Source organism: Melanerpes formicivorus, unplaced genomic scaffold, assembly GCF_026170545.1.
Source record: "Melanerpes formicivorus ecotype bairdi unplaced genomic scaffold, bMelFor1.0.p_v2 SCAF_10, whole genome shotgun sequence".
NCBI classification, from domain to species: domain Eukaryota; kingdom Metazoa; phylum Chordata; class Aves; order Piciformes; family Picidae; genus Melanerpes; species Melanerpes formicivorus.
The window spans coordinates 23538652-23562646 of record NW_027142362.1 but is presented as its reverse complement, the minus strand read 5'-3'; the positions used below and the strand labels follow the sequence as shown (position 1 = coordinate 23562646).

The following is a 23995-nucleotide window of genomic DNA, read 5'->3' as shown; positions in this document are numbered from 1 at the left end:
CAGAGCCTTCTTTAGCTTTGCTACATGCTCCTTGAGTTTCAGAGAGGCCAGAACTGCAGAGAGGGCCACCAAGGTGTCAGAGCAGGATGCAGTGTTCTTGTTCTCAACACCTTCCCTGCTCAATGAGGTGCTGCATTCTGGTGGCACAGGTGTTGAATTGTAACTGCTCGGCAGCATCACTGAATTGTAACTGAGCTCAGCATCACAGGAGTGCTGTTGGGATTGGTTTTCCCTCAGAGCATTGAAGTGATGCTGGAAGTTACTCTGCCATCTCTTTGTCCCCTCACCCTGGAGTTTCTTGCCATAAGAATGGCATCTGACTACCCTGAGGACATGAACATTGGTGACAGATTGAAGACTTGTCTGACTGTTTCCAAGTCTGGGTCACTCAGAAAGCAAATTGACTAAGAGCAGTCCCAGCACTGATACCTGTGCAATCTCCTGCTTACCCTGCCTTGAAAACTCATCATCAAGCCCCTCCTTTGGCTTCATATCTGCAGTCAGCTTTTGCTCCAGAGAAGAGGTTTCCCTCAGCAGCAACTTGGTGGTTGAAGTTTGGAGTGGAGCCTTGTCAGAGCCTTTTAGAAACTAGCTGTATCCAGACTGTTGCTTCTCTTTATTGAGGTGCTTACTGTCTTAAAACACTTTGAGAGTTGTGAGGCAGGATTTACCTCCCAGGAGTCATGCTTGCTCCTTTCTAAATGACCCTGTCTGCAGGGATCTTGGTCTGACATCAAACCATTGAACTCAGCTGCCTGCCCCACTGCCTGGGCAGCTATTTGTGAAGCAGCATTGGATCAGCTGCAGGAGACAGTCCACCCTCCCCTGGCAAACCAAAGCCTTGGTGGATTTATGGTGGCTCAGGATCAGCCTCTGAAAGCAGCTGGAGAGAACTGGAAAGCTGGGGCAGCAGATCCCCTTGTGTCTCAGTGCAAGACATCCTCACTTGGGAGCTAGTGCCCTGATTTCCTAAGCAGAAGAAAGGGCTGTGAGGGAGCCACCTTGCTCACCTCCTGGAAAGGCCTCCAGAAGCCCACAGGAGGGACAGCTGCTTTGCTCCACAAGGTCTCTAGCAGACAATCTTTTACAACAGCCACTGATAGAGTTCTGAAGTTCTGTGAGGCTGGCAGAGCAGGCTCTTAAATGAGGAGGGTGACCCTTTCAGGTCAGAGAATCATAGAATGGGTTGGGTTGGAAGGGACCTCCAGAGCTCATCCAGTCCAACCCCCCTGCAGTCAGCAGGGACATCTCCACTGGGTCAGGTTGCTCAGAGCCCTGTCCAGCCTCACCTTGAGTACCTCCAGGGCTGGGGCCTCAACCACCTTCCTGGGCAGCCTGCTGCAGTGTTCCAGCAGCCTCCTGGTGCAGAACTTGTTCCTCACATCCAATCTCAATCTGCTCTGCTCTCATTTCAAACCACTGCCCCTGGGCCTGTCCCTGCAGGCCTTTGGGAACAGTCCCTCTGCAGCCTTCCTGTAGGCCCTCTTTAGGTCATGATGATTTGAGCAAAAGTGCTCAGCTGAAATTTTGCTGGAGCTGTGGAAATGTTTCAGTTGTTATTATGGTCTGTTTTCTGCAAGTGATGACTGAGATGGCAAAGGACCTGGCTGACCCTCTGAACAACTAGGCTGAGACCCAGCCTTGAGAACACAGATCAAGAAGTTGCCCAGGGAGGTGGTGGAAGCCTCCTGCCTGGAGGTGTTTGCAGCCAGGCTGGAGGTGGCTGTGAGCAAGCTGCTGTGGTGTGAGGTGTCCCTGCCCATGGCAGGGGGGTTGGAACTGGCTGAGCCTGGAGCTCCCTTCCAGCCCTGACAATTCTCTGATGATTTCAACCAATTCAGGCTTCAGTCTGTCAAAAGAACAAAATTCTGCACAGGCTTTTTCCTCCCAGCTGGGCAGTAGGGAGGAGTTTTTTTTGCTCTTAGCACAAAAGGGTGAGGGCAAAGGGGGATTTACATTGAGTATCTCAAACAGGAGGAAGTCGAGAGCCAGATAAAAGTGCAGAAGCAAAAAGACAAAGGCTTTTGGGTTGAGTGAGGTGGACTGGAGAGCTACTGAGTCTGTGCAGAGCAGGTGCAGATTGGAGCCTTGGGGGCCTTGCCCTGCTCTTATCATTGTCCTGCTTTATTTAGTTAACCCAAGATGCCACCTGTCACAGAATCACAGAGTGTTAGGGGCTGGAAGGGACCTCAAAAGCTCATCCAGTCCAAGCCAGAGCAGGATCACTTATACCAGGTCACACAGGAACACATCCAGGCAGGTTTTGAATATCTCCAGAGAGGGAGACTCCACAGCCCCCCTGGGCAGCCTGCTCCAGGGCTCTGTCAGCCTCACAGGGAAAAGATTTTTCCTCCTGTTTCCATGGAGCTTCCTCTGCCTCAGCTTCCACCACTGCCCCTTGTGCTGGCATTGGGCATCCCCCAGCAGAGCCTGGCTCCAGCCTCTGGGCACTCACCCTGCACAGCTTCAGCAACAGCAATGAGGTCACCCTCAGGCTCCTCCTCTCCAAGCTACAGAGCCTCAGCTCCCTCAGGCTCTCCTCATGAGGAAGATCTTCCACTGCCTGCAGCACCTCTGTGGCTCTGCGCTGGACTCTCTCAAGCAGTTCCCTGAGGTCCTTCCTGACCTGAGGGGCCCAGAACTGGACACAGTATTCCAGCTGTGGCCTCAGCAGGGCAGAGTACAGGAGCAGGAGAACCTTTCTTGACCTACTAACCACAGCCCTTCTAGTCCACCCCAGGATGCCCTTGGCCTTCTTGGCCACCAGAGCTCATTGCTGGCTCATGGCCAACCTTCCATGCGCTAGGACCCCCAGGTCTTTCCCCCCTTCACTGCTCTCCAACAGGTCAACCTTTCAGCCTTTGGTTAGAAAGTTAAGAAATTCAGTGCCAGGCAGAAATTACTTCAGAGTTTGAGCTCTTTGTGTTGTGCCTGAGGCCTGACGTTTGCAGCACCGCTTGAAATACTTCGAGTGTGAAAGGGAGCTGAACTTCCTTCCTCTCAGGTGTAACAGAAAGACAGAGACAGAGCTGTACTCTGTGCACAAGGAAGTAGAGAGCTCTGCCTCTTCTGGGGGCATTGTGTCATGGCACAGGAGAAGCTCAAGTGCTGGCCAATGGGTCTTGGAAGCTGACCTCTTGGTGTCACTGTGAGTCCGCAGGGCAGTCAGCTGCGCGGCTGTGGGGGAGCAGGGAGGGTGTGGTGCGCCTCAGGAGCCCTGCCTGCCTGGCTCTGTGTCTCTGTGTGTGTGTATTAAGCATTTTTCTGTCTTGTGTTCATTCACAGCTGTGGTTAGTGCTCATCCCATCCATTCTCTCGATAACCCTCACCATCATTTCCACTCCGGCAGCCTCGCTTCTCCAACTCGCAGCTATCTCCATCACCAGCTCAGCCCGTGGCCGCTTGGCACATCCATGTCCCATTCAGACAGGGCCAATTCCACAGGTGAGACACAAATGGCCAGGTGGATTTTGCTTGTGGTGGAACAGTGAGTGAAAAGCGTGGGTGTCACAGCCTTGGAACGTCCATTTGGTTGGTCCCCATCGTTGGTGCTCCGGGAGCGCTGGGTTTGGGTACAGTCAAGACCCTGAATGGGTTGAGGTTTCCTGCTGACAGCTTCTTGTGTGGCTCAGGTGTTGATCCTTGAGCTGAGACATGAGGATGTCCTGGGAAAGGAGGCTCAGGTGGTTTCATACAGCTTCAAACAGGAAGCTTCCTTCTTCTGAAGCCTTCAGCCCTGGAGTCTCAAACATCAGATTAAAGCTAATTTGAGCTGCTTAATGTCTTAACTTGTTTCCTTAATGAGTCGTGTTTCAAACCCAGCCAGGATGGAAGCCCAGGCCTTGCTTCTGAGAGCTGCCAGCAGGCAATCCTGCTGCAGCACACAGGACATTGGGGTGATTTCCGGGCAGCCTTCTCAGGCCTGGAGCAGAATCCTTTTGCAGTGGTTCTTTCTGTGGTGTCTCCAGCGCTCTGTGAAGTTCTGAAGCCACAGTACTGCTACACTGCACCTAGGTGAGCTGCTGAGAGGAAGTGAATGCTGAGCTGCTCAGGCTTAGGCCTCCATGACAATGAGGGGACCACAGGTGCCTTATGAAAGCAGCTCTGCAGATGCACAGGCAGGTGATAGGTTAGAGGCAAAGGTGTCCCTAGTTCTGTCTACCCTGCTCAAGTGACAGCTCTCACTCCCCAGATCTTTTGCTGCCTGGGGTCAGAGGAGGACCACAGCCCCCCACATTCCATCTCAGTGTTCTCCTCGATGGGGGTGGACCCTGCTGCAGGCAGACACACGGAGCCTGTGGTTTCATTCTGGCTTTCAGCAAGCCAAGAGGTTTGAAGTCCGTCTCAGGAAAAACCACAGCGACCTGGGCTTAATGTACAGCTACTCAGAATGCTGGGCCTGGGGAGTGCTCCAGGCTAAGGTGGGAAGGAGGAGCTCTGGCCCATGCTGTTTGAAGACTCCTCAGGTGTAGCTGCCTGCGTGCAAAGCTGCTGAGCCGGTACCAGGGCCGGGGAATGTTTGGGTCTCAGGCTTGCGTTGTTGTTCGACACCTCGGAGCGGGGCGGTGGCGCAGGCTTGGTGTCATCTGCTCCACAGAGCTGTACACTCTTCCCTTGCCTCATAAAGGTGGCCTTGGACTTGCAAGCAGTGCTGTGTTGTTTCCATCTAGCCACAGGAAGGTTCTCAGGAGCGGGAGCCAACCACCGCTTTCTCGGCTGTGTTGCAGAGTCGGTTCGGAACACGCCGAGCACGGACACCATGCCGGCCGCCTCCTCTCAGACCTGTGCTGACCACCAGGATCCTGAGAGCGCCGCAGGCTCCTACCTGGCTAATGCACAGGAGGAGGACACGGCTCAGAGCCTGCCCACGGCCCACGTCCGGCCTTCCCACCCCCTGAAGAGCTTCGCGGTGCCGGCAGTGCCGCCGGCAGGCTCCACCTACGACCCGGCCCTGCCCAGCACACCGCTGCTGACTCAGCAAGGTAAGCAGGGGGGCAAGACACCCTTCCCAGGAGAAAAGGAGAGAGTAAGGGGAAAAGGGGAGAGGCTCCCTAAGGGGTAGGAGGCAGAGCTGGGCATCAAGGGTAGTCGAAATTCTACCTGACAGAGAGAAAAACTTTGCTGTGAGGGTGCAGGCGCCCTGGAGCAGGCTGCCCAGGGAGGCTGTGGAGTCTCCTCTGGAGAGATTCCAACCCACCTGGCCAGTGATCCTGGGCAAGCTGCTGTAGGTGACTTTAGCAGGGAGTTGGACTGGATGATCCCCAGAGGTCCCTTCCAACCCCACCATGCTGGGATCCTGTGCAGTGCCACAGGCTGGAGTGACTTCTGCTGGTGTGATTTTCAAAGCCCTTCTCTTTAATGTGCATAGACAGCAGCTCAGCCTCAGCACTCTAACTGGGAGCCTTCCTTTTCCCCTGACAGTGTCCTCTTTATTCTGCTCCTTTCAGGAGCTTTCTCAATAGGCTGAAGACCTTCTGAGCTGAGGCCTAACCATGTCCCAATTCCTTTTCAGCTCCTAACCACCCAGTTCACTCGGTGAAGACGGCGTCGATCGGGACTTTGGGCAGAACTCGCCCTCCAATGCCAGTGGTAGTTCCCAGTGCCCCTGACGTGCAGGAGACCACCAGGATGCTGGAGGACTCAGAAAGTGTAGGTAGTCTGAGGCTGCCAGTGGCTTTCATTGGCAGTGCTTCTCAACCTGTGCTCAGCCTCTTTGGGTGAGCCTTGTGAACCTGAGCAATGTCTGCAGGGGACAGTGAGGCTTCAGCCTTCACCCAGTGCCTCTTAACCCATGTGAAAACACCTGGTGCAAATTCCTTCTCCACCAGGCAGCAGATGCCTTCTCTTCTGAAGGAGTTGGGGCTGTTCAGTCTGCAGAAGAGAAGGCTCCCAGGTGACCTCATTGTGGCCTTCCAGGATCTGAAGGGGGCTACAGGAAGGCTGGGGAAGGACTTCTCAGGATCTCAGGCAGTGATAGGACTAGGGGGAATGGAATGAAGCTGGAGGTGGGGAGATTCAGGCTGGAGGGGAGGAGGAAGTTCTTCCCCAGGAGAGTGGTGAAGCCCTGGAATGGGTTGTCCAGGGAGGTGGTTGGGGCCCTGTCCCTGGAGGTGTTTAAGGCCAGGCTGGCTGAGGCTCTGGGCAGCCTGATGTAGTGTGGGGTGTCCCTGCCCATGGCAGGGGGGTTGGAACTGGATGATCCTTGTGGTCCCTTCCAACCCTGACTGATACTGTGATACTATGCAGGGAACAAGCACTTCAGGTATTGCTTTCTACACATGAAAATTACTTAGGAGCCCTGCTTGTTCCTAACTTCACACCACAAACCAGAGGCCTCCATCTAGTCCAGCCCACAGAGCACAGCAGAAAAGCCTTTTGGCTGAAGTGAGGCTGTCCAGCTGAACACTGAGTCATGCTCTCTGAGACTGCCTTTCTGGACTCATGCTCAGTGCTTTTGCTTTCTGCTGGCCTCTCACAATGAGAAGAGAGTCACAGAATGGCTTAGGACCTCAGAGACCATCTTCACCAACCTCCTTGCTATGGGCTGGGACACCTCTCAACTAGACTTGGTTGCTCAAGACCTCACCCAGCCAGGCCTTGCACACCCCCAGGGAGGAGGCAGCCACAACCTCTCTGGGCAACCCATTCCAGAGTCTCACCACCTCATAATGAAAGAGCTTCTTCCTAAGCTCCAGTCTAACCCTGCCCTCCCTCAGCTTCAAAGCATTCCCCCTTGGCCTGTTGCTGGTGGTAGAACAGAGGTGGGAGTGGGACCGATGCCACCCACAGCATGACTCTTTGTAGTCTTTACAGTACGTAGCACCTCGTGGAGCTTTGCTTTGGGCTCCTCTGCAGCCTTGCATACTGGAGCTGCACAAGCCCCTCCATATCTGGTTTTTTGCCTCCTTCTTTTGACATAAAGAGCATCTTTGTTCAGAGCTGCAGGCCTCCAACAGTGCTTACAGCTCAAGGTGTTGTGCTCATGCTTGCTTTGAGCTGTCATTTCTTTCTGTCTGGTCTTCAAGCACGCTCAGCCTGGCTGCTGTTCGAAGCTAGGCAGCTGCAGCTTGCTGTGCTGCTGCTGGGCACCCTCTGTGGCACTGCAGATGGAGGATTTAGCCTTGGTGCCAGAATGTCTGAAGCCATCATCCCAAATATGTTCCCTTAGATACTTGTAAGAAAGTCTTCTGACTCTGGGGGGACAACAGCAACTGGCTGTCAGGCTTCCTTGGAAGCAGGTTCTAGTAAGTGAGGATGTGTTGGGTATCAGGCACTAGAGGAGCAAGCTGAGGAGTGGCTGTGTTAGGTGGAGTTCCATTGCTTGTTTTGAGTGGTTGCTGCTTCTTTCCTTACTGTCCTTTTGATTTCCCTCATGCATGCTTGACTGGGGGCACTCCTACCCTTCTGCCTAGTTGTCCTTCCTACTTTATTCTTTTCCTTTTCAGTTGGCACCAAAGCTCTGCTCCTGGCTTCATTCAACAGCAAATTGGTGATGTGTAAATGCAGCTGCTAAGAAATCCCTTCACTTAGAAATGAGCCCAGTCTGGAGGCACCAGCAGCACACTAAATCCTGGTTAAATCAGGAGCTTTAGAGACCAGGATTAGGCAGTGAGAGGAATTGGTTGTGATTTTCTGTGAGAGCCTTACAGTCACAGAACTGTTTGGGTTGGAAAAGTCCTCCAAGATCACCCAGCCCAACCAGTAACCCAACACCACCATGGCCATCAAACCATGGCCCCAAGTGCCTTGAGCACCTCTAGGGATGGGGACTCCACCACCAGCCTGCTCCCAGCTCACTGCTGTTTCTCATTGTCAGCAGCTGGCAGACAAGGGGGCAGACAGGGGGCAGAGATGACTTCCCTGCTACCATCTAGAAGCCTGGGTGCACTGGAAAGTGCCAGCTTCATTCATTCCTGCCAAGAGGCAAGAAAGGGTTTGAGTCTAGAAGTCAAGGAAGTGAGATGACATTCATGGTTTGGGGTTCCACTCTGGGAAGAACTTCAGCCAGAACTGGTGGACTCTAGCCAGAAGGTCTAAACCCAGACCTTAAACAAACAGAGCAGAAAGTATCAGGCAGCAGCTGTGTCCCTTCTGCCCTGGCATGAGCAGAGCTGGTGCTGAATACCCTGTGCAGCCTGGCTTGCCTTCTCTGCAAGCAGTGCTGAGGGAGTGAAGAAGCTTTGGAGAAGTTCTCCAAGGACATAAAGGGTTGAAAACTACACAATACTGAGAAAGACTTGGTCAGCTTAGGGAAGGGTTTGAAATTCTTTGCAGTGAGGCTGGGGAGACTCTGGCACAGGCTGCCCAGGGAGGCTGTGGCTGCCTCCTGCCTGGAGGTGCTCGAGGCCAGGCTGGATGAGGCCTTGAGCAGCCTGGGCTGGTGGGAGGTGCTGATGGCAGGGAGTTAGAACTGGGGGATCTTAATGGTCCCTTCCAGCCCAACCCACTCTGTGCATCTACAAATCAAGTAGTTCCCAGTTTCTGTCACTACCAGGAGGAGGGTAGCTGCTCAGTGCAGCTGGAGCTAGGCAGGTGAGGCTGAAAACAGGAGGCTGATTTTAGCAAGCATAATGAGTCTCAAAATAGTTCTACTGAAGTGATTCCTTCAACCTTTTTTTTCCCCCAATTAAGCTGGGAAGGTTTTTCTCCAATACCTGCCTTGGCCCAGAGGAAGCTGTTATCCTGAAGCAGGTGCTGAGCCAAGGAGAACAGATAAGAGGAGCACAGCCTTAAAAATCAGTAGAGCTATGAATCACTGTTGCAAAAAGGTCTGCACTTAAAATAGAGACTTGTGTCAAGTTACAAATCCCTGCAGCTGCTGATCAGTCTGCTGCTGCTTGCTCTTCAGGCAGGGACATGATCTACACCACCACCACTTGACCCAGCTCCACTTCCTTCTACCTCAGCCTATAGGGACATGGCTTAGTGCTAGTGACTTAGCAGAAGTGGCAGGATTGGAAGGTCTAGGTGAATGGTTGGACTTCAGAACAAGAGGACACAGTCTCAAGCTGTGTCAGGGGAAGTTTAGGCTGGAGGTGAGGAGAAAGTTCTTCCCAGAGAGAGTTCTTAGCCATTGGGCTGTGCTGCCCAAGGAGGTGGTGGAGTCCCCATGGCTGGAGGTGTTGCAGAGGGGATTGGATGTGGCCCTTGGAGCCATGGTTGAGTTGTCAGGAGGTGCTGGGTGACAGCTTGGACTGGATGAGCTCTGAGGTCTTTCCCAACCTGATTGATTCTGTGATTCTATGATTCATGAAAGCAGAAGAAAGGGCTGTGAAGGAGCCACCTTGCTCACCTCCTGGAAAGGCCTCCAGAAGCCCACAGGAGGGACAGCTGCTTTGCTCCACAAGGTCTCTAGCAGACAATCTTTTACAACAGCCACTGATAGAGTTCTGAAGTTCTGTGAGGCTGGCAGAGCAGGCTCTTAAATGAGGAGGGTGACCCTTTCAGGTCAGAGAATCATAGAATGGGTTGGGTTGGAAGGGACCTCCAGAGCTCATCCAGTCCAACCCCCCTGCAGTCAGCAGGGACATCTCCACTGGATCAGGTTGCTCAGAGCCCTGTCCAGCCTCACCTTGAATACCTCCAGGGATGGAGCCTCAACCACCTCCCTGGGCAACCTGTTGCAGTGTTTCAGCAGCCTCCTGGTGCAGAACTTGTTCCTCACATCCAATCTCAATCTGCTCTGCTCTCATTTCAAACCACTGCCCCTGGGCCTGTCCCTGCAGGCCTTTGGGAACAGTCCCTCTGCAGCCTTCCTGTAGGTCCCCTTCAGCTCACAGGGCTGTGCTCCAGACCCCTCCCCAGCCTCCTTGCCCTTCTCTGGACACCTTCAAGTCTCTCAATCTCCTTCTGAAACTGAAGGGCCCAGAGCTGGACACAGGACTCAAGCTGTGGCCTAAGCAGTGCTGAGCCCAGGGCACAATGACCTCCCTGCTGCTGCTGGCCACACTCTGCCTGCTGCAGGCCAGGATGCCCTTGGCCTTCTTGGCCACCTGGGCACACTGCAGGCTCTTGTTCAGCCTACTGTCAACCAGTACCCCCAGCTCCCTCTCTGCCTGGCTGCTCTCAGCCACTCTGTCCCCAGCCTGCAGCACTGCCTGGGGTTTGCTGTGGCCAAAGTGCAGCCCCTGGCACTTGGATGTGTTCAGTCTCCTGCCCTTGGCCTCTGCCCATCTGTGCAGCCTGGCAAGGTCCCTCTGCAGAGCTCTCCTACCCTCTCACAGATCAACTCCTGCCCCCAGCTTGCTGCCAGCTGCACATTTGCTGATGTCTGGCTCAATGCCTTCCTCCAGCTCCTCCAGCTGCAGAGCTGTGTGGGGGTGTGCTGGGGGTGTGAGGGCAGCCAGGCCCCTGCTGACTCTGCTGTGTTGCCTCCCCCAGAGCTACGAGCCGGACGAGCTGACCAAAGAGATGGCCCACCTGGAAGGACTGATGAAGGACCTTAATGCCATCACTACAGCATGACCACCCTGCACCAGGACATGACTCCAGATTCACAAGTCTTGGGACTCAGCCTTGGAACACAAGGAATTGTACAGAGGTAACAAAAACAAAAAGAAAGAAAGAAAAGAAAAGAAAAGAAAAGGAAAAAAAAAAAAAAAAAAAGAAAGAAAAATGTAAAAATAAAAAAAAAAGGAGAAAAAAAAAACAAAGGAGAAGAAACCCCAGGAAGAGGAAGGAGAACAGCCTGAGAGCAGCCCCAGCCAGCAGCCAGTGCTGGGGGACCTCACCTTTCAGTGTCCTGCAGTGAGGTCGTGGCCAAGGTGAATTCCACACCTGCAGAGAGCCTGCAGGGTGAGGCAGGGCAGGGCCCACAGCCTGCAGCCAGCCTGGAGCAGCCAGCCTGGAGCCAGCCAGGAGCCAGCCAGGAGCCAGCCTGGAGCCAGCCTGGAGCAGCCAGCCTGGAGCAGCCAGCCTGGAGCAGCCAGCCTGGAGGGGGCCCTGCAGCCAGCCTGGAGGGGGCCCTGCAGCCAGCCTGGAGGGGGCCTGCAGCCAGCCTGGAGAGGGCCCTGCAGCCAGCCTGGAGAGGGCCCTGCAGCCAGCCTGGAGGGGTCCTGCAGCCAGCCTGGAGGGGGCCCTGCAGCCAGCCTGGAGGGGGCCCTGCAGCCAGGCTGGAGAGGGCCCTGCAGCCAGCCTGGAGGGGGCCTGCAGCCAGCCTGGAGGGGGCCTGCAGCCAGCCTGGAGGGGGCCCTGCAGCCAGCCTGGAGGGGGCCCTGCAGCCAGCCTGGAGAGGGCCCTGCAGCCAGCCTAGAGGGGGCCCTGCAGCCAGGCTGGAGAGGGCCCTGCAGCCAGGCTGGAGAAACAAACAACAAAAGAAGCAAAAGAGGCAAAAGCAAAAGGCGGAGTTGGGTTGTTTGGGGTTCTTCTGGTCAGGATTTGTCTCGGTGGTGTGGTTGCCCTGCCTTCAGTGTTGGACATTTATGTACAATATGATTTGTGGCTTTGTTATTTTTGGTTTTCTCTCTCTTTAAGGTTTTTTTTTTTCTTTTGTTTTCTAATAAAAAGGTTAAAAAGTTGTCATAAAAAAAAGAAAAAGGGAAAAAAAAACAACCCCAAAACCCACACCCACAAACAACAAAAGAAAGGAGAGCTGTTGTTTCCCCCCCTAGCCTGGGCTGACCTCTGCCTGCTTTGTGCTCTTTGAGGGAGGGGAAGGGGAGACCTCTGAGGGGGGCAGGAATCAGGCCTGGGACAGGGAGCCAGCAATGGGCACTGGCAGCTGAGCTGCCCTTGGCCTTCTGGGCTGCCAGTGCCCATTGCCAGAGGTGGAGGGAGAGGATCCTGCCCCTCTGCTCTGGGGTGTCAGGGAGGGCTGGAGCAGCACTAGAAGTGGGGAGCTTGAGCTTGGCTGTGAGGAAGTAGTTGTTCCCCAGGAGGGTGGTGAGAGCCTGGCCCAGGCTGCCCAGGGAGGTGGTGGAAGCCTCCTGCCTGGAGGTGTTTGCAGCCAGGCTGGAGGTGGCTGTGAGCAAGCTGCTGTGGTGTGAGGTGTCCCTGCCCATGGCAGGGGGTTGGAGCTGGCTGAGCCTGGAGGTCCTTTCCAACCCTGACAATCCTGTGATGCTGTGATCCCTGTTTTCCTGTCTCCATTGGCTGGAAAGAGTGAGGAACACAAAAAGCCTCTCCTTCCTTGCCACTTCAGCATGAGGTCCCTCTGGTTACCAAACTGGGTTGAGAGTCTCCTTTTTGGGAGCATTAAAAGAAACCCTCCCATGAAGTAGGGCTCCAGATGTCCAGGTGAGGCCACAGCTCCTTTTGGCACCAGTTGCTCTGTTGTCAGTATAAAGGTCTCACCCTGAAGCAGTGAAGTGCAGCCCCAGCGCTCCTGGAGGACTCAGCACAGCATCTTCCCTGCTTAGCTTAGAGCTCCCTGCACCTCCCAGCAGCAGACAGCTGTGGACTTCTCCTCAGCAACACGCCATGGCATACTGTGAGACCTCCACAGGATCCTTCAGCAGCAAGGCAGCAGGTCAAGTCCAGTCCCAGTGCAGTCTCTCTCCCCCCCAGCTCCCTTCTCCTGGGGACTCTTCAGAGATGGAAGCAAGGCAGAAATTGCAGCCAAAACAAGAGGTGTGTTTTTTCTGAGCCTTTGAAAGCAGCAAACCAGAGGTGGTGACTCAGGTGCTGGTCACAAGTCTGTCTAGAGAGGAAGCTGGAAGGGAACTCAGGAAGGAGGGGAAGGAAAAAGCTTCTTCCTTTCCTCTGTGTAGGATGGCCTGGCACTGCCACCCGATGGCGGGGGGGGGTGGATGGTAGGTAGGGATTAACCCCCAGTACCCCAACGAGCTACCTCCTGAACTCCTCTGCTCTTTCACTGTCACACAATCATAGGCTTGTGTTGGTTGGAAAAAACCCTCTAAGATCACCCAGTCCAACTGTTGACCCACTACCACTGTGGCCTTTAAACCATGTCCCCAGGCCCCATGGCCACACCTTTCTGGAAGCCCCCCAGGGCTGGGGACTCCACCACCTCCCTGGGCAGCCTCTGCCAGTCCCTCGCCACTCTTGCAGCAAAGGAATTGTTCCTCATCCCCAACCTAACCCTCCCCTGGTGGTTTCCTCTCATCCTGTTATTTGTAACTAGGGAGAAGGGACCAACCCCTCCCAACCTCCTTTCAGGGAGTTGTAGAGAGCAGGAAGGTCTCCCTTGAGCCTCCTCCCCCTTAACCCCAGGTCCCTCAGCTAAGAAGTTCCCTCCCTAAGGCCAAGGGGAACTCAACAGCCAGTGCTGCTTCAGCTGGAGGCTCCCTTCCTCCTGAGCAGTGGGGTTTGTGCTGTGGGAAGCTCAGCAGGAGGGAACAACGTTCTGGGTGCCTCTGCTAGGTGGCTGTCCAAGGTGGGAGCCGAGAGGGCAGTGCTGCTGGCACCTGCTTCAATTCACATTTCAACCCCCCAAGCACTGTGCCTCCTTGGTTTGCTTTTATGCCTTTGGCTCTGGGCCCTGCTCAGGGGGAGCTGATGGGTCACCCTGAAAGAGCAACAGGGGTTTGGGGCTGGACTTTCCCTTCCTCTCTTTCCCTGGTCGATTTGTGTTGTCATTTCTAGGCCATTTGCTGGGGTTATGGTTTGAGGGGGGTGGGGGAGGGGGAAATCCAAGGAACCAGAGCACCCTGGGCCACCTGGATAATTGAGGTTTAGCCTTTTAAACCACTCCAAGTCCAGGGCAAGAGAAGCTCCAGGCTCTGTGTAACTAAGACAATTGGACAGAAGGAGGGGGACCTGCATTTTCCTTTGCCTGTTGGTTTGGTTTGGTTTGCTTTACCTCTACCCAAAGATAAAAAAGCCTCCTGCAGACACAGTGTTCATAGCTGGGGGGGTGGGGGGGGGGGGGGGTGGGGGTCTTTGTGAATAGTCCTGATGTACACCACCATGAATGTTAATATTGTCATTGAATTTGGGGAGGGAAGGGCAAGGGGGAGGGGGGGAATATTTTTAATGAGCAAACAACTGTTCAAAGTTGGTTTTTTTAAGGCTAAACTGATTAAAAACAACAACAAAAACATCCATTCAGTGTACAACCTGTATTGCACTTACCCCTCCACCACCCCCCAGCCTCCACCACCCCACCCCACCCCCCATTTCAATGCTCCTTTTTCTTGCCCTACCCTGTGGTGGTTTTTACAGTTTGGGGACCTTGTGTATCCTTGTGCTGTCAGAGGCAAGCTGGGGAGAGGCAGCTGGGAGGGGGAGGGGGGAGGGAGGGGAGGGAAACAAACCAACCAAGAGCGACACAAAAGCCCCCCCCAGGCAGCCCTGGGTGTTGTTTTCTGCTGCCCATGTAGGAGTGTTTGGAGGAGTGCTGTAGCTGTCTCCCTTTCTGTACAGTTCTTTTTCCTCTCCTTCCTTCCTGCCTTCCTTCCTTTTTGGTTGCTCTTCTGTAGTGTTTGCTGTGTACTCAGTGGCTTTTTTTGGTTTTAACAGCTTCATGGGTTATTATTTTGTATTGGAGGTCCAATACACTTTTTTTAATCCAGTTGAATCCTGGTCTGCTTGGAGAGTTTCTTTGGCACAGAATCATCCCAGAAACATTCAGGTTGGAAAAGAGCCCCAGGAGAGGATCACCAAGTCCAACCCAGAGCCCTGCTCTACAAGGCTCGCCCCTAAACCACAGCCCCAAGCACCACATCCCAAACCACCTTGAAACACAGAGAATCCATGGGGTTGTTAGGTTTGGAAGGGAGCTCAAGGCTCAGCCAGTTCCAACCCCCCTGCCATGGGCAGGGACACCTCACGCTACAGCAGAGCCACATCCAGCCTGGCCTTCGGAACCGCCAGGGATGAGGCTTCCACCCCCTCCCTGGGCTGCCCACGTCCTGCTCCTCCCCCCTCCCCCTCGCTCAGGGTGGTGACTTGGTTTGGAATTGTCCTGGCCCTTTGTGGTTGGGGTTTGGAGGGTTGTGTCCTCCAGACAATGAATCACAAAATGGTTTGGGTTGGAAGGGACCTCCCAGATCATCCAGTTCCAACCCCTTGCCATGGGCAGGGACACCTCCCACCAGCCCAGGTTGCTCAAGGCCTCATCCAACCTGGCCTTCAACACTTCCAGGCTTGGAGCCTCCACAGCTGCTCTGGGCAACCTGTTCCAGTGCCTCACCACACTCCTGGGGAATATCCTTTCTAACATCCTACCTAAAGCCAACTTCTTCCAGCTCAAACCCATCACTGCCTGCCTTTTGAGAAAGTCCCTCCCCAGCTCTCCTGTAGCCCCCTCCAGGTACTGGAAGGCTGCTCTGTGATCTCCCTGGGGCCTTCCCTTCTCCAGATGGAACAACCCCAGCTGTCTTCATAGAAGTGCTCCAGCCCCCTGATCATTTTCATGGCTTCCTCTGGGCCTGCCCTAGCAGTTCCATGCCCTTCTGGTAAGTGTAGCTCCAGAGCTGGAAAAGGGACCTAATGTTTCCCCCTCCCATCTTTGTGCAGGCACCATCCATGCAGTCATAGAGTCGTTAAAGTCGGAAAAGACCTCTAAGATCAACAAGCCAACCTTCTACCCAACACCTCCATGTCCCAGAGTGCCACATCTTGTTCCTTGGACTCCTTCAGGGCTGGTGACTCCAGCACCTCCCTGGGCAGCGTGTTCCAAAGCCTGACCCTCAGGCTAACTTCAGGCTCCTTCACGTCTAGAGACTCCCACTGACCATCATCAGCCTTTACTCTGCCTGCCAGCCACTCTCCCCACTTACTTGTGCCCCATGTTCTTGGCAGCACTGGGATCATCCTGCCCTCTGCAGCTGCTGCTCTGGTTTACACACTCCCCACTGCCCCCATTTTGCCCCTCAGAAAATAGAATGGCTTGGGTTGGGAGGGACCTCAGAGGTCAGCTGCTCCAACCCCCTGCCATGGGCAGGGACACCTCTCCACTAGACTTGGCTGCCCAAGGCCTCATCCAACCTGGCCCTGAACACCTCCAGGGAGGAGGCAGCCACAGCCTCTGGGCAGCCTGTGCCAGAGTCTCACCACCCTTGTACTGAAGCATGTCTCCCTAAGCTCCACTCTGACCCTGCTCTCCCTCTGCTTCGAGCCATTCCCCCTTGGCCTGGCTCTAGGCACCCTCAGGAGCAGTCCCTCTGCAGGATCCCTTCAGCAGGATCCCTGGAAGGCAGCGCTGAGGTCCCCCCAGGTTCTTCCCCAGTCTGAACGCCCCCAGCCTGTCCTCACAGCAGAGGCGCTCCAGCCCTTGGATCATCCTTCTGGCCCTCATTAAACTGGGCAACGGCACTGAGCTCTGCGGTGGGACCTGGCCTCTGGCCTGCGCCCCTGCCGCTGGTCGGAGACATCTGCGAGGCGTGCGCCCGGCAGGCGGGGGGCAGCGGCAGTGCAGGGCAGCGGCACTAGGGGGCAGCCCTGGCTCGCCGCTGAGCAAAGCTGCTCACAAAGCCGCAGCCTGCGCAGCGGGGACCGCGGCTTGGCTCCCTTCACCCCAGCTTGAGGAGACACCAGCCGTGGCAGGCAGCGGCAGAGCAGTAAAGAAGATGGGGGTTAGGCTCTTCTCCCAAAGAACAAAGGATGGGGCAAGAGGAAAAGGCTTCGGCTTGCACCAGGGGAGGTTTAGGTTGGACAGCAGGGGAAAAGCCTGTCAGCAAATCCTCCTCACCTGAGGCAGCCACAGGCCAGCCCTGGTTGCCTGGTCCTGCAGCAAGCCCAGCGCTGCAGGGGCTGGGAGCATGCTGGAGAGGTAGCTAGGAACTCATCAGCACTTACTCGGCAGCACTCACCCTGAGCAGGCTCCAGGCAAAGGAAGGGCTGGATTGCCAGGGGCTCCTCTACATGAAGAGTGCTTTGCTGCCTCCCTTTCTCCCTTCTTTCACCTGAGGCTGGCTGTCAGTGCCTCCCCCTCCCAGAATCATTCTGTAAGGATGATGCCTTGGGCTGAAATCCCTGGGGGGAAAAGAAAGAGCAATCCCACCTGTAACCTCAGTCACTGCCTCTGGCTGGCAGGGCCCCTGCAGCCTGAGCTGGGACCTTCCAATGTGTGTGTTGGAAAGCTCTGACCCGACTTCAGGGCCCCCTTCAGGACCCTTTCAGAGGGGCCATGAGGCTGCTGCCAGAGCTCAGCCTCCCCAGGGTGCTGCCAGGGCAGGCACCCAGGTCCCATCTGGCAGCAGGACAGGGGGCTGGAGTGGGGTACCCAGCACCAGCTGGGGTGGGCTGCAGAACACAGCGCTTTGTCTCTGGGCTCTGCAGAGCCTGGCTGAGATCAGGCACACACCTGGTGCCCCTGCCAGGGAGAGCCTGGGAGGGGGGTCCCCAGCAGAAAGGGGACACCAGAGAGGGCTGCCTGCTCCCCAGCCTCCTCCTGCCCAGCACCCTCCCGGATCCCAGCATCCCTGTACGTGAGGAAAACACCAGAGCCCATTCCTCCTCCATGGGCACTGTCACCATAGCAACAGCATCCACTTCATCTGGCCAGGCTGGCACTGCTGATGGATGGGGAGGCCAGAGCAGCTTCCCTCCTGCACAGGGGGTTCCCTGCCAGCTGCTGCTGGTTCATGAGGCACAGCCCCAGCCCTGTGCTGCTCTTGATCCATCTCCTGTCTTCGGGGGGGTTGGAACCTGGTGGCAGACAGTGCTGCCCCTGGAGAAGGGCACTGAGGTACAGGCAGTAAGCAGCTGCAGGGAAACCTTTCCCAGAGGCTCTACACCACTCCCTGACCCCCTCAAACTCCCCTGATCCCCAACAGCCCTTCTGTGGAGGTGTCACCACTGTGCTCCAGGAGGAGCCACCCCACCGAGCACAGGGAGCAGGATCCCTCCAGCAGTTGGACCATATCCTGCCCTCCTCAGCCTGGGGACTCTCCCTTTCATTAGCCCCTTCCTGGCAGCTCTTGCTCCTCTGGAGCAGACCAAGGCTGTTGGTATTTCTCCACCCCCTTCAGCAGGGGCCTGTGGCCCTCATGACATCCCCGTGCCCTGCAGGCCAGGCACAAGGAGGTGCTTCAGAGGGGCTCCCTTGGCTGCATTCCCTCCCAGGCTCCTACAGCATTTGGGCCCTTGCTTGGCCAGCCCTGGGCCCAGGTGACCAAGGTGGTTCTCCCCGAGCTGTGCAGCCCCAGCCCCTGGTGCTGCCTTTTCAGAGAGCTGCAGCAGCCAGACACTGCCACAGGCCCTGGCACACGCAGGGTTACTGAGCTGAGGCCACCCCAGCCCCTGGCTGGCATCAGATGTAGCCAGAAGGGGCAAAACCAGGCTGCTGGTGCTGGGGGGGTAGCTGTAAGGACAAGGCACCCCCACGTTTTTGGGCTGGGAGGGGGGAAATGCTGCCCAGTCCTAGCCCCAACCCTGCCAGCACTGAGGGAACTCTAAAAGCAGGGCACACAGCAGCCCCTCTGTCAGCACATGGCACCTTCCAGACACTCCTCCAGCCATGGCCTCAGGGCCACCTCTAGGTGGAGGGCAGGGGTAAAGGAGCCTTCAGTGTAGAGTGGGAGCTCAGCTTTTCCCCCAGCACCTTTGGAGAGTGAGCCACCCCACAAAGCTCCTCTGCCCCTCCCCCCCTCACCTAGCCAGGCATGGAGGAACCTGGGACTGAGGACCCAGGCTGAAACCCACTCTGTGCCCTAGGTGCTGCCCATCTTCATCCCCAGGCTGAAGACCCCTTCCCCAGGTGTGGGGCATTAGCCTGGGTGCCCAACCCAGTGCTGCCCATCACTATGGGCTGGTTCTGGCCACCTGGCTGGGCTTTGTTTTCCCAGGCAGCCTGGCTCATTCCCAGGGGGGTTGGGCAGCAGTGGAGTTCTAATGGGCTGAGATTTGGAGTGAGGCCAGCCCTGTGCCATCAGGGATCTGTTAGATGCTGTGAGCCATCAAGATCTTGTAAAAGCCAGCAAGCAAACAAGAGCATCATGGCCAACTCGAGCTGGATGCTGAGTGACTCATGGCTCATGGGCTCTCAGGGGATGCTCCTGAGTCCCCCAGGGCTGCTGGCTGCCTATTTTCACACTGCTTTAACCAAGCCTTAGGATTTGGGGCAATAGTTTTCTGGAGGCAGGGAGGTCAAAGTGTGTGTGTTGTGTCCATGCATGAGTGCCTCCAGGCCTCCCTGCTCATAGGTACCCTCAGCTGTGGGAGTCACGCTTGGCCTTCATGCTAGAGCTGATCAGAAGCTGCACTAAGTATCTCCCCAGAGTGTTTGCAGCTGCCACAGCATTTCCAGCAGCATGAGACCTACAGAGATTTCAACTCTCAAGCTGTCCTGGCACTAAATCTATGCCACATACTGCAAGAGGAGGCTGGGGCACCAGAGGAAAGGTTAATAACCCATCAGGGACACTGCTCCTGCCTGGCAGGCTGGCCCTGAGCTGCAGATGTGGTTCAGGCTGGCCATGGCTTTCCCCTAACACAGAGGTCCCTCCCTGGGCTGGCCAGGGGTCCTGTGCTCCTGGCAAGACACTGAGGCTGCTCCTCAGTCAGGATCACAGAAGTGGCTGGAAAAGGTCTTGAAGATCATTGAGTCAATCAGCAGCACAGCACCACCATGGCCTTTGAACACCTCCAGGGATGGGCACTCGACCACCCCCCGGGCAGCCTGAGCCTGTCTTTGAGAAGCCGCAGGGTGAGGACATTAATACCCAACCTAAACCCTGGCACAGCTTGAGGCCATTTCCTCTTGTCCTCTCACTTGTTACATGGGAGAAGAGACCAACCCCCACCTGACTCAAGCCTCCTGTTAGGCAGCTGCAGAGAGCCAGGCGGTCTCCTCTCAGCCTCTTTTTCTCCAGGCTGCACAACCCCAGGTCTCTCAGCTGCTCCTCAAAACACCTGCAGTCCAGAGCCTTCACTGCTTCACTGCTCCAGCACCTCAATGTCCTTCCTGGAGTGAGGGGCCAAACCTGAACCCAGTACTCAAGGTGTGGTCTCAAAATGCCAAGTAGAGTGGGACTATCACTGCCCTGGTCAGTCACTGCTGCTCACACTCTGCCTGATGCAGGCCAGGGTCAGTCACTGCTGCTCACACTCTGCCTGATGCAGGCCAGGGTCAGTCACTGCTGCTCACACTCTTGATGCAGGCCAGGGTCAGTCACTGCTGCTCACACTCTTGATGCAGGCCAGGGTCAGTCACTGCTGCTCACACTCTTGATGCAGGCCAGGGTCAGTCACTGCTGCTCACACTCTTGATGCAGGCCAGGGTCAGTCACTGCTGCTCACACTCTGCCTGATGCAGGCCAGGCTGCTGTTGGCCTCCTTGGCCACCTGGGCACACACTGGCTTGCCTTCATCTGCTACAGACCAACAGCCCCAGGTCCTTTCCCATCAGGCAGTTTCCAGCCTCAAGGCTGCAGCATCCATTGGGTCATTGGACTCGGCCTGGTTGAACCTCATCCCGCTTGGCCCATGGATCCAGCTTGCCCACACCCCTCGCCAACACTCACAAAGGAGCAGCATGAAGCCTTCTTCACCTTTTTTCCTGCCCCTGCTAAGAACAAGAGGTCACCCCCAGACCTTGGAGGCCCTTCTGCCTCAGCTGGGTCGCTCCAGCAGTGCCAGGCCCCCATGCTGGGTGTTCCCATGCTGGGTGTTCCCATGCTGGGTGTTCCCAGGTGGCTGGTTCCAGGGTGGAGAGGCAGCTGGGCCAACTGGAGCAGCAGCAATGGCAAAGAGCAGCTGCAGCTGCCCTGCTCGGCGGTGAGCAGCCACCCCAGGGGGTGCGGGGGCCCCCCCGGCGCGGTGAGCACAGCAGCACCCCGGCCCTGCAGAGAGCACCTGACAGTGATGGCAGTGCACAAGGCTGGAGCTGACAGCAGCCCTGGGCCGCAGCAGGAGGCAGCCTGGGTGCACAGAGCACCTGAGAGCCAGCAGCAGGGCTGGGGAGGGCAGCTCGCCCCACACTGGCCCTGCAGAGCGGTGTGGTCCTCCAGACAGGCTGTGGGGAGCCCTGCGTGGGGAGCCCTGAGTGGGGAGCCCTGTGTGGGGAGCCCTGTGTGGGGAGCTCTGTGTGAGGAGCCCTGCGTGGGGAGCTCTGCGTGGGGAGCTCTGTGTGAGGAGCCCTGTGTGGGGAGCTCTGCGTGGGGAGCTCTGCGTGGGGAGCTCTGCGTGGGGAGCTCTGTGTGAGGAGCCCTGCGTGGGGAGCTCTGTGTGGGGAGCTCTGTGTGGGGAGCTCTGTGTGAGGAGCTCTGCGTGGGGAGCTCTGCGTGGGGAGCCCTGCGTGGGGAGCCCTGTGTGGGGAGCTCTGTGTGGGGAGCTCTGTGTGAGGAGCTCTGCGTGGGGAGCTCTGTGTGGGGAGCTCTGTGTGGGGAGCTCTGTGTGAGGAGCTCTGCGTGGGGAGCCCTGCGTGGGGAGCTCTGTGTGGGGAGCTCTGCGTGGGGAGCTCTGCGTGGGGAGCTCTGTGTGAGGAGCCCTGTGTGGGGAGTTCTGTGTGGGGAGCCCTGTGTGGGGAGCTCTGCGTGGGGAGCTCTGTGTGGGGAGCTCTGCGTGGGGAGCTCTGTGTGGGGAGCTCTGTGTGGGGAGCTCTGCGTGGGGAGCCCTGCGTGGGGAGCTCTGCGTGGGGAGCTCTGCGTGGGGAGCCCTGCGTGGGGAGCCCTGCGTGGGGAGCTCTGTGTGGGGAGCTCTGTGTGGGGAGCTCTGTGTGGGGAGCCCTGCGTGGGGAGCTCTGTGTGAGGAGCCCTGCGTGGGGAGCTCTGCGTGGGGAGCCCTGCGTGGGGAGCTCTGTGTGGGGAGCTCTGTGTGGGTAGCTCTGTGTGGGGAGCCCTGCGTGGGGAGCTCTGTGTGAGGAGCCCTGCGTGGGGAGCTCTGTGTGAGGAGCCCTGCGTGGGGAGCTCTGTGTGGGGAGCTCTGTGTGAGGAGCCCTGCGTGGGGAGCTCTGTGTGGGGAGCTCTGTGTGGGGAGCTCTGTGTGAGGAGCCCTGCGTGGGGAGCTCTGTGTGGGGAGCTCTGTGTGGGGAGCTCTGTGTGGGGAGCCCTGCGTGGGGAGCTCTGTGTGAGGAGCCCTGCGTGGGGAGCTCTGTGTGGGGAGCTCTGTGTGGGGAGCTCTGTGTGAGGAGCTCTGCGTGGGGAGCTCTGCGTGGGGAGCCCTGCGTGGGGAGCTCTGTGTGGGGAGCTCTGTGTTGGGAGCTCTGTGTGGGTAGCTCTGTGTGGGGAGCCCTGCGTGGGGAGCTCTGTGTGGGGAGCTCTGTGTGGGGAGCTCTGTGTGGGGAGCCCTGCGTGGGGAGCTCTGTGTGAGGAGCCCTGCGTGGGGAGCTCTGTGTGGGGAGCTCTGTGTGGGGAGCTCTGTGTGAGGAGCCCTGCGTGGGGAGCTCTGTGTGGGGAGCTCTGTGTGGGGAGCCCTGCGTGGGGAGCTCTGTGTGAGGAGCTCTGCGTGGGGAGCCCTGCGTGGGGAGCTCTGTGTGGGGAGCTCTGTGTGGGGAGCCCTGTGTGAGGAGCCCTGCGTGGGGAGCTCTGTGTGGGGAGCTCTGCGTGGGGAGCCCTGTGTGGGGAGCTCTGTGTGAGGAGCCCTGCGTGGGGAGCTCTGCGTGGGGAGCCCTGCGTGGGGAGCTCTGTGTGGGGAGCTCTGTGTGGGGAGCCCTGTGTGAGGAGCCCTGCGTGGGGAGCTCTGTGTGGGGAGCTCTGCGTGGGGAGCTCTGTGTGGGGAGCCCTGCGTGGGGAGCTCTGTGTGGGGAGCCCTGCGTGGGGAGCTCTGCATGGGGTGCCCTGTGTGGGGAGCCCTGCGTGGGGAGCTCTGTGTGGGGAGCTCTGTGTGGGGAGCCCTGCGTGGGGAGCCCTGCGTGGGGAGCTCTGTGTGGGGAGCTCTGTGTGGGGAGCCCTGCGTGGGGAGCTCTGCATGGGGTGCCCTGTGTGGGGAGCCCTGCCTGAGTAGCCCTGCGTGTGGAGCCCTGCATGGGGAGCCCTGCGTGTGGAGCCCTGCCTGAGTAGCCCTGCGTGTGGAGCCCTGCATGGGGAGCCCTGCGTGTGGAGCCCTGCCTGAGTAGCCCTGCGTGTGGAGCCCTGCATGGGGTGCCCTGCGTGTTGAGCCTCAGCAGAGCTGAGGAAGGCAGCTGCACAAGGCCATGAAACAAAGGCAGGAGGCCAACGTGAGCCTGCGGAGCTCCCTGCTTCGCAGCCCGCGCAGGGGAGCAGCTCCCCAGGGAGGGGAAGGTGTTGAGGCCTCCGGCACCTTGCTGCCTAGCAAGGCTGGGGACAGCTTCAGGGAGCCCCCAGGCCCTTCCCCGTGGGCAGGGCTGGACACAGCCTGGCTGCCTTGGTTGGCAGACGTAAGGCTGCATGAAGAGTGTGGCCAGCCGGTCACAGAGGTTCTCCTCCCACTCTGCCCATGTCTGGAGGACCCTGTCCAGTTCTGAGCTCCCCAGCTCCAGAGAGACAGGGAACCACTGGGGAGAGTCCAGAGGAGGGACCTGGAGCATCTCTGTGGGCTGTGGAGCATCTCTGTGGGCTGTGGAGCCTGGAGGAGAGCAGCCCCAGAAGGGATCTGAGCAGTGCTCAGCAAGAGCTAAAGGGTAGGGGGCAAGAGGATGGGGCCAGGCTCTTCTCAGTGGTGCCCAGGGACAGGACAAGGGCAATGGAAGTGAAAGTTGCAGAAGGTTCCATCTGAAGAAGAGAAACTTCTTTGGTGTGAGGCTGCTGGAGGCCTGGAGCAGGCTGCCCAGAGAGGTTGTGGGGTCTGCTTCTCTGGAGAGATTCCAACCCCCCCTGGCCATGGTGCTGCTGGGCAGGCTGCTGTGGGTGCCCTGCTGGAGCAGTGGGGTTGGACTGGGTGAGCTCCAGAGGTCCCTTCCAACCCCCAGCATGCTGGGTTCTGAGATTCCAGAGGAGGTGGCTGGCCACACACACGGGGCAGGAGAGCTGTGCCCTGCAGCACCCATGCCAACAGAAGATCACTGAGGGGAAGTCCTGCAAGGGGCCTGGCATTTGCTGGGCTGAAGCTCCCATCTTAACCTGTCCTGATGTTGTTGCTTTTCCCCTTTAAGAGCATCTACCTCTTCTGAGGGACTTCAGCCAATACCTTTTCTAATCAGGTGTCTGCTAAAAGGTGGCTTGACCAGAAGAGCCCTTGCTGGTGATTAGGGTCA

General features: G+C 57.3%; 1 protein-coding gene across 9 annotated transcripts in view; it reads left to right on the top strand.

Moving 5' to 3' along the window:
- Positions 1–13811, top strand: part of NEO1 (neogenin 1) — a 328814-nt gene extending 315003 nt beyond the window's left edge. For 4 of the 9 annotated variants that reach the window (XM_068144283.1, XM_068144287.1, XM_068144285.1 and 1 more), the window contains 4 exons: positions 3286–3444; positions 4671–4982; positions 5513–5649; positions 10381–13811. In XM_068144283.1, the coding sequence (XP_068000384.1) occupies positions 3286–3444; positions 4671–4982; positions 5513–5649; positions 10381–10464 (692 nt within the window). In that variant the 3' untranslated portion in view covers positions 10465–13811. The remainder of the gene's footprint in view (positions 1–3285; positions 3445–4670; positions 4983–5512; positions 5650–10380) is intronic. The other 5 variants (XM_068144286.1, XM_068144290.1, XM_068144288.1 and 2 more) reach the window with 2 other exon arrangements.
- Positions 13812–23995: the final 10184 nt, after the last annotated feature.